The sequence below is a fragment of the Pseudopodoces humilis genome, chromosome 4, assembly GCF_049639895.1.
Source record: "Pseudopodoces humilis isolate 2021_Gansu_Grassland_sample_001 chromosome 4, ASM4963989v1, whole genome shotgun sequence".
Lineage (NCBI taxonomy): Eukaryota > Metazoa > Chordata > Aves > Passeriformes > Paridae > Pseudopodoces > Pseudopodoces humilis.
In genome coordinates, this window is record NC_142203.1 from 30,459,805 (window position 1) to 30,478,106 (window position 18,302).

The window sequence follows — 18,302 nt, forward strand, 5'->3', positions numbered from 1 at the left end:
GAGGGCAAGGACAGTGAAGCCCAAGCTGCTTATCAGGAGAACAATAGAGCCCAAACTGTTATCAGCAGAAGATATGAAGCCCAGCTGCCCTCAAAAGGAAGGATGAGAGGCCCAGATGGTTATCAACAGTGACCATTTGCAAAAGAAAGGAAACCAAACTTCAAATAATGCTGACCAGCTAGAATAATGATGACCAGCAAAATAGTGCTGACCAGCAGAAAATAAAAATGTTCTAAATAGGTGGAACCAGGGAGGGGACATGCTAAATACTTCTTGAAAAAGTTTGAGTATGCATAAAATCCTCAAAGCAAGAGGGGATAAAAAGAGTGTTCCCAAGATACCAAGTGTGCTCTTGGCAGCCAGGGCACCCGGCCGTTTTAAACCTTTGCTGTATTTCTTTTGTCTCCTAATTGTCTTTTTGTTTATATTAAATTATTTTTATAATTTATTAACTGAATCTTGTTTTTAAGAGAAACAATTTCCTTACTAATAAGGAGAGGGAAGAAGAGGGGAGAGAGTGAGGAGGGAGATGTGTACAATACACATGGTTGTGATTTTTTCCAAATTTTGTCTCAAACCTAGAGAGTACATAATTGAATATAGAAAAAATTTTTATCATTTAAAATGTACACAGCAATCTAAAAGCAGTACTAGAAAAACACCTTGAGACAGTCTGAATTATATATATACACCTCTACTGAACAGTAGAGATTTGATTTAGGATAGAAACATTCAGATATACTTAAAAATACAAACTAATCTATAGAGTATCTAGAAATATCTCACCAAGAAACATCTCAATTGTTTAAGGTGTAAATTTATCACAGCATGATTTGAGGGAAGGGGGAAGAGAGGGGCTATGTCACTAGAAACTTCCGTATCCTTACCAGTGGTGGCCCTCCCAGGAATATTGTTCCCTGCTTGCCAACAATAATACTTTCATCAGCCATTGCAGGTACGTATGCTCCTCCTGCTGTACAGGACCCCATGACTACCGCTATCTATCAGGAAAACAAAAGCCATAAGTTAATGAACTGTCCAACCCTTAAAGTAGCAAAGGCAAGAGATATATATTTTAATGCAGGTCACTGGATAGCACTGCAAGATTGTTTTTGTCTATCAGAGCAAACTTATTATGTTTTAGCATTTCTTTAAAATGTAAGGAATCTTCCATTTTCAATAGTCTTTCGAACTATGATCTTCAGACAACCCTACTGAAAAATTCATATATGAAGTACCATGAGCCACATAGGTAGTATGTTTGAAGAGGCACACATTCCACCATTGAATTTGGTTTTACTGATGAACAGCAAAGGTTAAAACCTAGAGGTTTCTCTTAAAAATAAAGTCAGGGCTTCAGTTACTGCTTATTGGCATGACTGCATTAGTGTTAACATCCTTTGAAGGAAATTTCTCCCATCTCCTAGTATGCTACTTCAGGTCTTCAATGGATCAACTAATTAATTTTGCCCTTTTGAGATGTGTTGAGCACCTCATTATGGGCTTCAACATGAATAATCCCTGCTTCATCCTTTTGCCTAATTTAGAGATGAACACCTACCCAGTGAACATTTTCTACCAGTAATATTTTGGTGATACTTTTACAAAACTGACTTGACCCCAGATATGATGAATACAGTAACTGTAGACAATTGTGGAAGTTAAGTTTCTCAACTCATCCTTCACAGAAGCATATTCAAAGATCCTTTCAAGACACTTGTAGAGGAGAAAAAAAGGAATCCTCATATGAAAAAGGTAAACACTTTCTGTCACAACTGCACATATAGACACATATAACCCCTAAAATACCCCCAGAAAACAATGTTATTTTATGTTAGGTTTGTTTCAAGGTATTTCTAAGGTGATATTAATTTGTGTTCTCTGTTACATGATAATTTAGGAGAACAGCACAAAAGAAAATAAAACTTCCAAATCACATTATGCATATCTAAAGCAGGACTAGATGAACCATGTCAATCTGCTACCATCAAATCAAACAGCCTTTTCAGCAGTTTTCAGGATCTTAAACCATATTCAGAGTCACATGATTAATCTGCAGTATTTCTCTTGTACACTTAATAAATTTAACTCCTGGCAAATTTAAGAAAAACATAAGTCTCTATAAACGGGATAAACTTGGTGCAAATAAGTTTATTTCATTTTTCCCTCCAGAATTTGTGCATTTTTTCCTATTCTTAATTTCACCATGGTCACACTGAAAAAAATGTGCCTGCACTTTTAGCATAAAAACTGGAATATGTATCTCCTGGAAAAAATAAAACCTACTTGTCAAATTCCCAAATAATGTCCTACCTCCAGACTTAATTTTCTAAATAGCTGGAAAAAAATTCTTGATGTGTTCAATAAAAGTCAGCAGTACTGAGTGCACATACACTGTTTCATACCAACTGATCCATCCCCCATTGTATCCATGCAGCATAGGAGTGTGAGAGAGCTCAGGAAGCAGCTAATGAGGAGCTAATCACAGCTTTCTGATTCACACCCATACAGACAACAACGTAATTTAAACTGTAGTGGGTGAATAATAAATTAGTCACAGGTAAAAGTGGAAGGGGAAATTAAAAGCATTATCAGCAACAAAAAATAAAAAAGGGGGAAAAATCAAGCACTTTAAGGGCCAAATTGAGAAGAACTAATGAACTGATGAACAGACCTTCAAGCAAGCCACAGCATAGAACATCAGGTAGCAAACTAACAATATCCAGACTCCCACCTCAGAAGAATTGACTAGAGTGGGGATCAGAGAGAGCATAATTTCCTAAACCCATTTTCTAAAGAAACATGTTCTCAGACAGAGAAGATGGTTCTAGCTAGCACAATCTATTAAAGGACCAAGAATATATTTACAAATGCTAGCGGTGCATCTTTAAAATAAAACAAAGCATAGATACATCTCCCAAACAAAATGCATTCTTATTACATCCTTTAAACAAAGGAAGTGCTTCAGCAAAACATTTTTCCCAGTCTTCCATAAATGCTTAAAGAAAGATAAACATTCATCAGTGTCATACTTGGAAAATTTTAAGTGTCATAACAAACAGAAATGTGTTTTATTAAAAGACGAATCTTTCTTATATTTAGTTTTTATTATATATGAATACAATTACTCCTAATACAACACCATATGGTAATTGAAAGAAAAACAGATTCAACTTTTTAATGCAACTTTACAAGTATGTAAAATACTTTTCAAGACATATTGGAAACACGAGTATGACTGTAGGGTCAAGCTTTTCTATAAAGGTCCCGCCCAACATCAGTAATTTCAGCATTGCAAGCTGGGTATACATATCAATCTTTGACATAACATCTAAAAATCATTACACCCATAGCAGATCATGACTGAAGTCTTTAGCAAAAATAAGATTTTCCAAAGTTTCTCCAAAAAAGATAATTCAGCAAAACATCACTCCTTTGACACTTGCTGTTCCACAAAAACACTAGTACCAATCTAGATCTATCAGGGAGTCTTATATGATGACCAGCTTACAAATTGTCTTTTTCTCCTACGTATTTTTGTTCTAACTAAACTCTGTTTTTCTCTGGAGACCTACCTAATCACTACAACTGGTCCACTTCTACTGCTGGAAAGAACTGCAGAAGGTAAACTATGTCATACTTCCTAAAGAGATTTAGTGTGTTGCAATCTTCAGCCTTGGATATTTATAGAGGCGATGGATCTAAGGATTCTATGGAAGAGTAAAAGATAGTTGAAGATTTGAACTCTGACTTGCTTCCAAAATGTGCCAAAAAGGGTATTAAGGTAACACAAGCAGTTTCCTCAAAAATCCTGCAAAGCCAGTATCCGTCATGTAAGAAGTCAGACTGAAAACTGTCAATCTATCCTTGACCTGTGCATATGCTTCACCCTCTAAGTATTGGCTTCTACTACCTCCTTCCCCCAGGAAAAGCCCTGTGAAGGCCCCATTGGAGTCTCTTGTGTGAGTGGTTGGAATTGTATCCCCCTGAGCCCCAGGGCAGGAGAATCCAGTGAAGATGGTCTCTGAAGGGTTTTATTCCTTCTGAAAAAGAACACTGGATAAGTGGTATTATGGTGGGACTTGTGTCATAGCACTGCCATGGGCTCTGGTTGTGTGACAGCCCAGCCTCAGACAATGTGGGATGAAGTAACTGCTATGACTTACAACTTGGGAGAACTTCATGGCACACTGCAGGTACTCACAAATTAAACTGTATCCCAGTCCCTTGCCAGGATAAAGTTTCAAAGTGTGGTAGAGAACTTTTCCTTGAAAATAAATATTGTCATCACAAGTTCCACAGTATGTGCGACCTGTTTCTCACTCAAAATAGATTTTGGTGTTCACATTGTACAGAAAACAGAGATTGAATAATTTTTTAATGTTCTGCATTCCTTAGCTCTTATTGCAATTAGCTGTAGGTTAATATGTCAGGACTGTATATATCACAGGCCTAAAAAATAATCTGGATTTATGATGATAACTTCTTTCTGCTCTGATTATTTGCAGATGCCCATAAAGAATGCAGGTTTCAAACAACATCTTTATATCTTCTGTTAATTTATTGTTTTGTTGGAAGGTTGTATGTACTTTCCCCTGGTAAACAGAAAGAGTTCTGCAGGATCAAATGAATTTTGCTGTGCCTCAGTGAGGAATGAGGAAGCTGTCTGCTCTCCCACGGGATCAAAGGAAAAAAAAAATTAATTCTGAGAACTGGTGCTCAGAACTGGTTGTTTGTTCTAAGAAGTTCCACACAATTTGTGGGTTTTTGTGTTGTTTTAAGGACTGTTGTCTCCTACATGTTAAAAAAGGTACAGTAAGATCAGAAAAAGAAGATGAACTAGGTCCACCAAAGGTGTGGAACACTGCAGGAAGAACAACTAAGCTTGAATTTTTTGGTCTGCAAAAGGGAGTATAAAGCAGGTGGGTATAAGAGAAGCCTTCTCTTATTTTTCCATCCTTCCTGGTAGTTTCCCACAGGCCCCTGCTAACAATTCCCTTCAAGCCTTTTTTTTGTTACCTGTCTCAACTCTACTGGGACCATACATCCTGCCCTTCATGGTCAGTGCAGCCATAGCTACCCATCAACAATCCTCAAATATTTTACATTCTTCATGAATAACAGATACAGCAAAACATGGTTTTGCTTCCCTAGCACACCACCTGCACCAAAAAATTGATCGATCCCTATTGTATTACTGAGTGAACCATGACACAGAGCCACTTCTAAATTCAGGAACTATGACTAACAGTAATTCTATGCATCATTAACACATTAGAAAATAACCTTATTATTAGGGCTGTTTCAGCATAAAGCACATCAGGATATAAAATAGATATATATACACATACCCGTGTTAGTGGAAAATATGTCTCATTTACTAGCCATCCTCAGAGGTCCTCACCTCTGCAGAACTCTTCCAAGAGATTTTCTAGTGCTTTCTCAAATAGCCCTACATACCATGTTCCCTGGTCCACTTCTCTCCTACTCCCAGACAGGAGCAGGTAGGTCAAATCATTAACACTAACACTAAGAAAGTCGGCAGTTTCTTCAAAACTATAATGAATTCTTGTGGACAGTTACTGTGTTTACAGTGCTTCCAAGCCCCAGACTGGGCCGTCAGGTTAGGACAACACAATGCCGTCAGAAACAAAACATGGGCACAAGCCTTGAAAAGAGGTAATGGCAGCAAGCATAAAAACTATTTAGTACATTTAATTCTTAGATAAAAGCAAATTACCTGTGGAATTCCTTGTGAGGACATGACTGCTTGATTATAGAAAATACGGCCAAAATGATCTCGATCTGGAAATACTTCTGCTTGCCGAGGTAAATTTGCTCCTCCTGAATCAACTAGAATGAATCAAATTATATTAATGTGTTTTGAACAATGTTACATACTTCGTAAAGTATCTGCATATTACCTAAAATATACAGCAATTACTATCACTAGAACTGTATCTATTTCCACAAATGTAGGTATAATAAGACATTCCTTCTGGAAAAATAAAGAAGCAAAACAGTAAACATCCCACTCCAAAATAACATCCATCCAAATGATTTTCATGGAAAATAAACTCAGACTTGCTTAAAGATGCAACTATACCTCCCTAAACAAACTTTTAAACTCATCTTGCTGCAAAATATTTAAACTGAGAATACTTTTAATGTACAATTTTAACTCAACTATTCTATTGCAATTCTGTCACAAACTCCAGAAAAAGGCAGAGCTAATCACCACAGAGTTCAAAAGGTGCTGCCTGTGTATTTTCATAGCTTGACTACACTTCACAACAAAAACACTGAACTATCTTCACAAGGATTCATTTATTACGTGCCCTTGCCTCAGGATACGCCCTCCTGCTTACAGGTCACCAACAGAAGCTACCTCTCTGCTTCCAACTAATAAAAATACAACCTGTCATGAGAAGTATCCAAAGAAGGAGAGAAGACTATGAGGAAATGCACAGGGAAGTAAAGCATCTCTGAGAACTCTGGCTCCTAGTAATTAATTTTTACCTAGAACCACCAGTCTGTATGCACATTTTCACCTTACATGACCGCAGCCAAAACAAAATGCCCACACCAGTGACTGACTCAGTGACAAATGGCACCAGGTGTCCACATGAGAATTAGCACCTAGTCGGTTGTTATCACTGGTGGAAAAGGCAGATTAAACAACATGAAGATTACATGGTCAGCACAGTGCTGACTAACTACAAAGTGCTCCCTCTTATTGCACAGCTCAAATCAACTGGAACAAGTCCAGGTACAGGAAGTGCAAGGGTAAAGTAACTCACCAGGTGTGAAAGACATTGTACATTCAAGGACTATACATCTCAAAGATGGAATAAAACCCCTAAACTTCTCTTCCAAAAGCATAGCTGTGTCCCACAGCTCCTCATTCCATAAGATCTTAAAACAGTAGAATTACTCACAGTTGCTCACCAGTACTCACTGAAAAAGACTTCCCTGAACAGATAGAACTTGTTGATAATTCAGGCAAAAAAAATGGTAACAGTTGTTTTGCAAACAGCAAAGCTAAGTTTCTTCTGGTTTTTTAACAACTAAGATAAAATTTAGCCCTCTCCTTCCCTACAGGACTCTTTCTACCGCAATCCACAAAATCTATACCCACATTGTCCCTGTATCCACCTCACCAACAGTTTCAAGCTCACACTTCTCCTAAGCCTTCTATTGGTCTTATTCACATTTGACTTATCAGCAGGGCAAGAAACCTCAAACACCTGTGCTGGCCTGAACCTATATTTATATTGACTATTGAACCAGAACAAGCATCCAAACTGGCTAACAGCTGCTATTTAAGTTGCTAAACTAAGCCATACAGACAAGGAATAACCTGCCCTAATTTTTAAAATGGAGTAGAAGGTCTTTCTCCTCTGATGCTGACATACACAACATCCATAGGAATATACGGTTTCTTGCAACTCTCTGTCATCAAAGCTGACTGAAACTGACTAATATGTTCAAAAGTCATTAGACTAGAAATTCAGGCTGGATGGAAGACATTGGCAAAAAACCTCTTGTATTTGTATAAAACCCAGCTAAGAAAACATTACCAGCAATATATTACAGATATGTGCCACTCTGTTATTCATCTTTTAAAATAAAACCATACGTAAGTAAAATTTACATGATGGTTTGGCTAAATACTGATCTAACAGACTGAATTAAAAATGTAAAACAAAATACAAATATATTTCTGCTTCAAAAAAAAATTCAAGCCAAATCCTAAAAATCTACTGATGCTAATTATTTTTGACAATTTTGTCACTCTTACTATTTTTATTTCCTTGTTATGGTTTCTCATACAGATACATCCTCCACTAGAATATACTATTTTTTTTAAACTGTAATTTGAATTGACTGGATAAGTCTACAGAAAACATTCTTTATCCATGACAGAAAGAAGAGATACAGTATTAACAGCTGCATCTGTATTTTATGAACCCAGCCCTACAGCAGTGCAGCAGATAGTGCTGAGAACCTGGACACACCATCCAGTTAAGCTGTGCCACCCCCCTGCAGAGGTAATACATTATTGATGAAAATATATTTGAATAGATGTGCTTTAAATACTTTCCCAGTTAGTCAGATCTGTAGACACATCAGCTGCCCGTAACACAGGACCTTGGCAATTTCTGCAATGGGACTTACCCAAATAAAGGCAAGGGAGATGATTTTGCATTGCAATTTCTTGAGCACGTAAATGTTTCTTAACAGTGATGGGATAATAGGTACCACCTTTGACAGTTGCATCATTAGCAACAATCAAGCATTCTGTCCTAAAAATAAAGAAGTTTTATGAGAGAGAAAAGTATTTCTAATGAGTAAGTACGTATGTCAGTTAAGTACTGTAACATGACAAGGACTCTTGAAGCCCTGATGCTCTAAGAGAGCTCTTCTTCTTCAAAACTAATTTTTAGGCTAAAATACCACCCTGTTTTTTAAAATTGCTTTCCAGATGCACTAATCTCTTTCCTTCACTGAACACCCGAAACTCCATGTGTGTTTTGTTTAGTAAATGGGACACACTTAAAAAAACCCCAACAAACAAAAAACAAAACCAAAAACTTCACTTCCTTTTAGCTATGACCAAACAAAGTGAGATACTAACTTCATTGATTTTTTGAGTGTCAAAAACAGAACACTAAAAACGCTAACCACCTAATACTGGAAACTGAATAAAATGATACCTTCTTCCTTTTCATATCATAAGTAATGTAGATGACTGTAATCTCTCACCCAGATACTCGTCCAATGCCTGTGATGATGCCTCCTGCAGGCACCTCTTCATTACCATACAACTGGTAACCAGCAAACTGGGAGAACTCCAAAAATGGAGATCTGAACAATGACAAATGAAATGAAACTGTAAAAAATTAATAGTTTTATCTGCCACTGAAACTCACTTAATTAACTTTTTGATTTTTTTTTTTTTTAAAAAGAAATCAGTATTTAAAAGAATACTTCTGTAAAATTTCAATCATGTTATTTGCCAGTGTTTATGGAAGCTAAAGAGAAAAGAAGCCTGTTGCAGTATTTACCTGCAAAAGACAACCTGAAATGTAAAAAAAAAAAGGAAGTACCTACCCAGGATCAATAAGCTTGTCAATTCTCTCTCTGGGTAACAGCTTTCCTCTTGATGTATGAAGTTTACGAGCTTTTTCTCCACCTCCTGTGATACAACAGTAAATTGTCACACTTTCTATGGACGCGGATAAGATAAATCATCAGTTATATTAAAACTTTGAATGGGAACGCTGACGAGTTCACAGTTTTTGAAGCATGAACCTTAATAATAAATTTAATAAATAATAGTTTCCACTTCAAACAGATTTAAGTATTGATAAAAAGGCTTGTTTTTTAGAACCTATTTTATTTCCCTCCTCATTTTTTACAGTTAGTCTTGAGGTAAAGATTTTAATAAACATAGTTGTCTGAAACTTTCCCCCACCACTTGGCAATAAACACAAGGGCAGGAAAGACTAATATATAGAAAGCACAGCAGTAGAACTACAGAAAATACTAATCCCTAGAACTCATTCAAAATAGTTATGCTGAATGCAATCTTGAATGACCCAGCACCATCTGGATTAATTTCCTTAGGCCATGCCAAAACTGTAGGCAGAATTCAGACATACAGCATTTAATATCAAGTTTATATTTGTTTCATTTCAACCCTTCACTAGAGGTCATCCTAAATCATATCTTTTGCTCTCTAGAGCTTTGTGTCATTCAATACTTCAAGATTTGTTGACACACCTCAGCCTCTTTATAACACCAGCTTATATAAACATTGTCTCTCTGTGTAGACAAATCACTGATCCACCTCATCACTCTAAAATTGTCTCCCTGTCCAAAATAAAGAAGGTGCTGTTTTGCTGACATTTCTCCTGAGACTCCAGGATTTTTTCTGTCAGCTAGGCATCACTGAAACAGAGCTTCTAAGCCTACCTTTGAAGTAATTTCTCCTACCTCCTTCCTTGATCACTACACACATAATTTCCTACCTCTTAAGCATGCCAGAAAGCCCACAATTTATTTTCAGTTCAGCCAGTTCATTATGTCTATATATCCAGCCTAAGCCTAAACCTTGTAAATTCTTTCTGTACAAGTTTCTTAAGAGACAACCTCTGGTATCCACCCAGAGAGATACTCTCATCTATGTTCTCAAAATCTCACTTCATAACTACATTATCTCTGACCTCTGAAGTCTTTCATTTATAGTGTGCGATGCTGCAAAAATAATTTCCATCCGGAGACTTTTGTCATCTCTGTGCATCACAAATGCTTGCTTCCCAGGCCCTGTAGCCAATCTATTGAACATTCCTCTTCTGACATCAAAACACTCTACCCTGCACTGGCCTCCATTCTGAGAAGCAGTGTCCTGAACAATGAAACAATCTTGGAGGCATTTAATTTGAAACCTCTTAATTTCTCCTTCATAAGAATGCCTACACCACTGTAACTGCTGATGTGCTATGATCAGTCATGGAAGATAAAAGGTATCTCACCTACTTCTTCCTGTCAGAAAACCACCAGTTATAAAGGGACAGGGACCACTTCCTGTTGCACACCTGGGGATTACTCACTAGTGTAATATGTGGGACATGAGATCAGAAAAGCCCTACACACTGAATAATAGCTAACAAATGAAGCATTTGTTACAAAGACCTATCTGGACAGCTGGGCCCAGAGAGTGGAGGTGGCTGGAGTTACATCCGCTCATGGGTGGTCACTAGTGGGGCTCCCCAGGGCTTGGTTCTGGGGCTGGTGCTGTTTAATAAGTTTAACAACAATCTGGACAGAGGATTGCGTGAACACTCAGAAAGCTCCCAGACAACACAGGATGGGAGTGTTGCTCTGCTGGAGGGCAGGAAGGCTCTGCACAGGGATCTGGACAGGCTGGATCAATGGGCCAAGGCCAACTCCTTGAGGTTCAACAAGGCCAAGTGCCAGGTTTTTATTCTAAAATCTAGACTATCATACTCACCTAACCTGATTTTTTCTGCTTGTTCTTGTAGTTCAGTTACCAGTGCTTTCATTCGTTCATAGTTCTCCTAAGTGGGGAGCAAAACAGAATTTTAAATTCAACCAAGTCTGGTTATTAATTTTTAATAAATAAATGTAAGAAATACAAGCCTAATTTCTCTTCCAAATCTTCCAGATTTTACCTTACTAAATATTGTCTCTGTATCATCTTTAAAGTAGTAAGATTTCTACCTATACACTGGCTTCTCTCAGGCATCCCAATGCATTTAATAAAAATGCTTTAAAAAAATCTTATTGTGTTAGGATAGTAAAGGACTTGCTCTGAATTTGATAAACTAAAATAGAACTAATCACTACACAGTTAAAGTGCTGTTTCTCAGCTTTTGTTTATTTTTGGCATAGATTTGTTTGCATTTTAAATCTAATTTTGCAAAAAATGCAGATTCAAATAAAGTGCTCTTATGACTAGTACCAAAGAATGAATGACCTAGGTCAAATGAATTTTGGTAAACACTTTTTAGGTTCTTGTTGTTTAGGTTGAACAAAAAGATAAACAAAAGTTGGTTTTGTTTTGTCTTGGTTTGGTTGTGTTTTTGTTGTTTTGTTTTAAGCTGGTGTTCTTCCCATCATACTTCTAGAAAAACAAAGACTCATATTCTAAATATGAGTGAATCAGTACTGAACTCACCATTTCTATCAGAATTATCCAAAACTCTGTGTGAACATTACAGCAGGTTGATAGTTTCTAACAGTTTTTTAGGACTTTAAAGGTATTAGTCAAGCTTAATTTGTTGGGGTTTTTTTGCAGACACATTAAGAAGTTTACTACCTTTTTGAAAAGTACAACTGCAATAAAAGAACACACTGCACAGAAAGATCTTACTGCCTGGTCTAATTCTCATTTCTATGATGTTTGAGTCTACTTTGACAGAAAAAAACAGCTGGTAACTATGTTCATATATAATTGAACACTCAGACTTAAGGTTTCCCTTAAGAAGAAGCTGCAAATGTTGCAGATGAGTTTGTTCACATAGGCACTGAGAGACAAAGAAGCAAAGCAGAAATAAAATAAAAATATGTACAGATTCAGGTCACATTTGAAGTGCTTTGGCTGTACAGTGACTTTCAAAAGAATATTTCTTTTTGCCTTTGTAATTGCTACAAATAAATTAAAAATACTTCCTTGAAAGGTAAAAATGTATCTCGTAATTCCATACTTTTAAAAGCATGCAATTGTCACAACATCCAATACTACTCTGCAACAGTGTTCAGCTTGAACGGCTGGACCATTTTGCAACTTTACACATCAAAAATTTTCCCTGTTTCTCCTTGTTCAGTCAGTCTATTTCCTCTAAACACACTCACCTTTTGCACACAATACTGTGCTTAAAAACTCACCTTTAACAGGAAAAACAAGGAAAAAAAAAAGCAGCTAAAAACACAGAAGATAATAACATAGGAACAGTAATCACAATCCTAGACTTTTTCATTAGATTTTGACTCAGTTAGTAGCTAGTTTAGCTACAAGAAAAACCTGTGAAAGAAAATTTTAGATAAACTATAAAAAATATTGCATAAAAAAATCTGAGTTGCTTAAATTCACTTAACTTCTATCATGATCTTTCATGCCTTAAACCAGAAAAGAACACTGTTATAGTTTACCAAAGAGAAGTAAGGATGTTTTAAAATAATTCCAAATGCATACAGAAAAGACCACTCCCAGAAATAAATGTCCTAGTTAAACCATGTATTTGTGGGCTCTTTGTTATTGTCATTAAATAATGAAGAAAAGTGCCAGTGAACTGGCACCAAGTTTTTTTCTGGATGCTGGTCCTCACACCAGCAAGTTGTGTAAAATTCTGCTGTTAATATGAGGATTTATACAAATTTTAATGCAAAATTAGTAACTCTGCAGATTAGTCCTACAGTTACTGCACAGGCTACATGAATTCCTGCTGCATCACCGAAGTGGATGTAAGAGCTAGTCCCTGGAATCTTCAAAGAGACTTACTTTCATTTTCCAGAATTTAGACTCACTCACTTTTAAATTACCTTTTTTGCCTATCTGGTTCAAGAGACAGTTTGCATCATGAAAGCCAGCCTGTCTAGCTGAATTCACAGCCAGAAAGGTCGACGTTGGCCAAAGAAGGCAAGACCTTCATCATGTATCATAATGTCTTCTTGTGTTTGCACTGCTATTCCCTGTACTACTTTTTTTTCAGACGGTTGAGTGCCTCACAGCAGGGACCTCAACTCTTTCTGTTTGTAAATCAGTGCTTGCACTTGGAGCGTTCCATAAATTATTTCTACCTAATACAAACACTATTAGCCATTTTACCAAGCCATGTTTTTCTTTTGAGGGTGAAAGGTGCCCAGACATAACTGTGAATCTGGGGACAGCTTAGATGAGTGAACACCCTTATTAAAATACTACCATTTTTTCGTACACAAAATAGGAATGTATACACATACATACACACACTTCACATACACAAGTGTTGTATGTATATATACATATATATATATACATATGGACAAATTCTGAGAATACACAGAAGCTTCAGTCACCTAATTTCTGTCCCAAATTTAGTTTCTTCAAAACAAAGCACTGAACCAAACACAGAACCAATGGACCTTTCTCCAGTAAGAATACATGTTGTTGCTTCACGCACTGTTTTATATTTTACGTGAACAAACATGAAAACAAACACATGCTCTCCTACGAGTCTTGATCCACACCTAAAGCCATGTTTTTCTCAGCCTAACTGTAAAAATGACTTTTTAATATGACGGCGTTAATAATGCGCCATTAAAAAGAAATCTACACCAGATGCGAGTACTGCTCTCTCTTCGCAAAGACAACTGAAATTACACCTAGCTCTCCTTCCCAAAAGATGATGTTTTTGGAAGCAAGCCCACGACTCTGTACGGCTATTGCACCTGTTTTCAACTCGGAAATCAATTTGCAAACACAAGGAAACATCCAACTTGGAAATCATCGGGCTCCATCTTCCACTGTCTACAAACCCCGCCTCCAACTCCTTAGCACAGTATCGATCAGCCAGAAATGCAGCAAGAGCTGGCGTCCTGATTTAAAAGTAAAAATATCCATGACGAGGCAGACGACTGCACCAACCCACGTTATTTTCACACGCTATCTGTAGGCTCAGTCCGCAGAAATGGACAGGCCTGAGCGCTCGGGAGCGGGGCGGGCCCGGGAGCGGGCACATGTTCGTCAGGACCCGCGTCCCCCGCGGCTCCGGTTCCTCCACGGCGCCGCTGCGGCCCGCGCCGCCCCGGGCCCTGCCGCCCCCGCGCCGCCCTACCTGGTAGAGCGCGGAGCCCGCGTCGGGCCGCGACCCCACGGCCGCCACCGCCTCGCCGCGGTACCCGCGGGCGAGCAGCGGGCGCAGCAGCCCCAGGCAGCGGCCCGGGAGCCGCGGGGCACCCAGCAGCATGGCCGGGCCTGGCCGAGCGGGCCGAGCCGAGCAAGCCGAGCCGAGGCGGCCGTCCCAGGCCGCCGCCGCCGCCACTCCCCTCGGAGCAGCCAATGGGCACGGCGGGGCCGGGCCCGGCCGCGGAGTCCTCGCCCGGTCCCCCGGACAAGCCAATGCTGCAGAACGCTCTTCGGAAAAATTGTGTCGGGACGCCCGACATTTCACGCAAGGTTACGTGCTTGTGCAGCCTAGGAAAACCCTTGCCCTTCTTAGAAACTTGTTATACAGTAATAGGGACAGATCTTTTTAAAACCCAAACTATCTTTGGTCGAGTTTCTCCCTTGCGCGAGAACTTCGCTACTCTTCAGCATTCCAGGTTTGCATTTTTTAAGTCGAAGCCTTTGTCTTTAGGGAGAGTTAACACCGGGGAGTCTGATATCAAGTAAATTAAGCTCCATTCTAAAACAAAACCAGGGAACAATGCAACGCCCCTGTTAAACCACGCTCAGCCTGTACCCAGCAGGTCTGGGTGCAGCCCAACGTCAGCCTTTCCTTATTTCACACTTACTAGCTTTGTGTACTTACAAGTATTTAAAAACTGCAACTGACGGTTTAAGAAATAGAAACACAGGTAAAAGAAAATAATTTATTCACATAATTTACATACAGAATCGGACTACCGCCTTTGACACAGAAAACTTATATGTGATGATACAGGGTGTCAGACAACTCTGAGCAAAGCAGTTTTATGCCACATCTTTGTAAAAATGCTACTCATACACATGGCGATTTCAACATATTTTCTTAAATCCTTCATCATTATAAAACTTCCGTACACAAAACAAAACACAAAACTGTCTTATTTCTATTAAAATTAAATTTGTTCTTAAAAAAAAAAATCCTCTAACAAAGTGCATGTAATTTGCTGCAAGAAAAGAGAAAGTATAGCCCCAATTAACAACGTGGATAAGGCACCATAAATCTTAGTAATGAAGTAGTTCATTTTTTCCCCCTTGTAACATGAATGCAAGCTAAAATGTATGCAACTAAATGCAGAATGATTATCCCCTCAGAACTCACTCAGAAGGTACTCACAGCAATTATTTCATAGCCACTCCCCAATAATCTATTTTTAGGCTCTATGAGTGCAAGTGATATAAACATGCCACACCTAGTCAGGAAGTAAACACTCGCATACTTAGTATCTACAAGATATACAATACATAGAGTTACATGTATACATCAATCTCTTTCATAATGTTTACAGCAAAACAATACTTAGATAAACATTTCAAGTTAAACGGATTAGGCAAAGCACAAGATATCATCTGAACAGAAACTGTTGGTGTTTTAGAGGGTTTTTTGGGAGGTGATGTGGGTTGATCAGTAATGCTTTCAAGTAAATTACTCTACACTGGGACCATTAGTTGCTTTTCCACCACCTCAAAGAATACTGCTGCTAGTGACATTTCATTGGCTGAGGCCAGCTAACATATCAGTTTGCAGTAACAGTACCTTTTTTCTGTATTTCTCCTCTCTGACAAAATTTTAAAGATTCCTTCTGAAGCCTTGCCAATAACTTCTGAAAAGAAAAACATTCTCAAACTTCATCAACTATTTCAAAATTAACTACATGTTTATATTATTTACCTGCCATTAAAGGATTACCCAGTTCAAACCTGATGATGGGTTTCTGAAGAGCATTAACAATATCATTTAACATCAGTTTCACCTCCATAATAAATCATTTTGCAAAAAGTACCTGCAAATGTGAAGTAATGGGAAAAATTTTAAGACTACTCAAGCTCATGCAAGCAGGAGTTTCAGACTAAATATTGAACCTTTCATCAGTGACCACCTGACTTTGAGAGTGCATAAATCTAATTACCTCATGATGACAAATTTCTTGATGAGGTAAGTAAAAACTTAGACTAAAAATCTAAAGCTACACCAGAATTTTATACCAAGTTACAGTACAAGCAGACATGCAACATGAGAAAACTATTTTAATTCAACTGCTTCAAAGCAGCAAATCCTCATAAGTGACATTGTATAGTCATGGTTTAAATCAAATCTCTTTGTGCTACTTTGCACAAGGCTAACCAAGGAAGTCAGAAAATATACAAACAACTGCATGTAAAAACAAGGAAAAGAAACTGTATCTATAGCTTTGTTTTCCAATTTAGAAGAAAATAAGGATTTATACTAAGAAACATCAATCTCTTCCTCCAAGTGATAAAAAAGTTTGCAAACAATAACCTCATCAGAGTGTTATCATCTTCTAACTCTGCTGAAAACTCTTTTTGAGTTTTCAACATATTTTAAGGAACCAATCCTATTGGGCTTTTCAGGTTAGGATCTTTAAAATTATGTAGTTTAAAAACTCTTACAAAAATACATAATTTGGAGATTCTAATAAAAATACAAGCAGTGCTTGACATATGTACGTATGTACTTACTACACTACTTCCAGTATTTTCATTCTGATCTTCAGATAATACATTATACCCAAAAGATTAATTCCTCCTTCTAACGTAACATACTTCGCAAAAAGAAGTAAAGAATTTGAATAGTCAGTACCAAAAAGCTTTAGCATTAAAATGGAAAAGGATACTTGTTGCAAGACTAAACATTATTTCATTGCACTTTTCATGCACTGCATGACAGGATAGTCATGCACCCACTAGGGAGTGTCTAAACAAATGAAACCATAAGCCAGCAGTCAGTAGCCTGGTCCAATGACATCACTGTAGTGATTTAGACTATGTCAGCATTTTGAAAGTGCCCGGGGTTGCTTCAGAAAGAATCCACTTCATCTTCACAGCATTAATTAACAAGAGTAATTAGTTGACAGTAAGTGTGGCAAAATTAATATCAGAACAACCTGGAACTTTTAGAATACTCTTTTCTTGTTGCAGTATATTCTGTGATCCTAGGTTTTTATAAAACCTATTTGCTATTCTGAATCATCCACTTCCATAAAGATGTCACTAAAAAAGTACTCAGAGATTTTGGTTGGCTCTCCTTCCTTCTCTTGATCTTTAGCACAGAGACGCGGCTTCTCAGATGAGCCGTTACTTGGAACCTGATAAAACAAGCAAAGGTTGCTCTTAACAGTTTTCACTGTATGTGTAAATATATTTACATATATATACATGCACATGAGCTTTTTGTAAAGGTATCTTATTTATGTAGAAAGTTTTTGCCAAAGGTAAAAAAAAACCAGAGTTGACTGAAAATGAGAAATAAATAGATATCCATGCAGAGAAAATTCAGCTTAATTCCCTTACAAGTGTCCTACACAGGCACAAATCAGAATTTGTCAACCGGAGCAGATACCGCTCTCAAAACATGAATGCTGCGTACCCATCTACCCACTCCTGAAACAACTAATTCTCTGTTCTTCACACCTCAGAAATGCATGGGTGTTCAACAGCAAAATCATACCTTAACTGCAGCATCAGCAGCTACATGCTCCTGCTCCACAAATGATGAACTAGAGGGAAAGGAACAAGATTCCCTGTCATCCTTAGTGGATGGTGTGGGTTTCTTTAGACTTCGTTTTGGAGTCACAATTCGAGGCTTTTGGAGCTTCCCTCTATTCCCTTTGGTATCTTCTGCTGATTCAGAATTACTTTTTTTGCAAATTAAAGATAAAAATCCCAACGGTTTTCGTCCACCCCTGTTCAAAACAAATACAGTCAGGATGTCATATGATTGCCTCATAAAAGGAAGATATAAATAGTATTGCAGGAAATAATTACACAGGAAACAAACACACTCACAGGACATACAAAAATTCTAAGGAAAAAAACCAAAAAGTCATTCTGAGAAATGCTTTCGTATTAC

At 37.8% G+C, this 18,302-nt stretch overlaps 2 protein-coding genes across 5 annotated transcripts in view; both read right to left on the reverse strand.

Annotated features, from left to right (window-relative positions):
* Positions 1-14,475, reverse strand: part of MCCC2 (methylcrotonyl-CoA carboxylase subunit 2) — a 37,394-nt gene extending 22,919 nt beyond the window's left edge. Inside the window, exons 1-7 of the mRNA XM_005529953.3 lie at positions 14,343-14,475; positions 11,018-11,084; positions 9,115-9,199; positions 8,767-8,868; positions 8,179-8,306; positions 5,741-5,853; positions 888-1,001 (exon numbers count right to left, since the gene is read on the reverse strand). Coding sequence (XP_005530010.1) covers positions 888-1,001; positions 5,741-5,853; positions 8,179-8,306; positions 8,767-8,868; positions 9,115-9,199; positions 11,018-11,084; positions 14,343-14,474 — 741 coding nt within the window. The 5' untranslated portion in view covers position 14,475. The remainder of the gene's footprint in view (positions 1-887; positions 1,002-5,740; positions 5,854-8,178; positions 8,307-8,766; positions 8,869-9,114; positions 9,200-11,017; positions 11,085-14,342) is intronic.
* A 656-nt stretch (positions 14,476-15,131) lies between these two features.
* BDP1 (BDP1 general transcription factor IIIB subunit) overlaps positions 15,132-18,302 on the reverse strand; it is a 53,734-nt gene continuing 50,563 nt past the window's right edge. For all 4 annotated transcript variants that reach the window (XM_088054279.1, XM_088054278.1, XM_014258720.2 and 1 more), the window contains 2 exons: positions 17,901-18,135; positions 15,132-17,538 (listed from right to left, as the gene is read on the reverse strand). In XM_088054279.1, the coding sequence (XP_087910405.1) occupies positions 17,410-17,538; positions 17,901-18,135 (364 nt within the window). In that variant the 3' untranslated portion in view covers positions 15,132-17,409. The remainder of the gene's footprint in view (positions 17,539-17,900; positions 18,136-18,302) is intronic.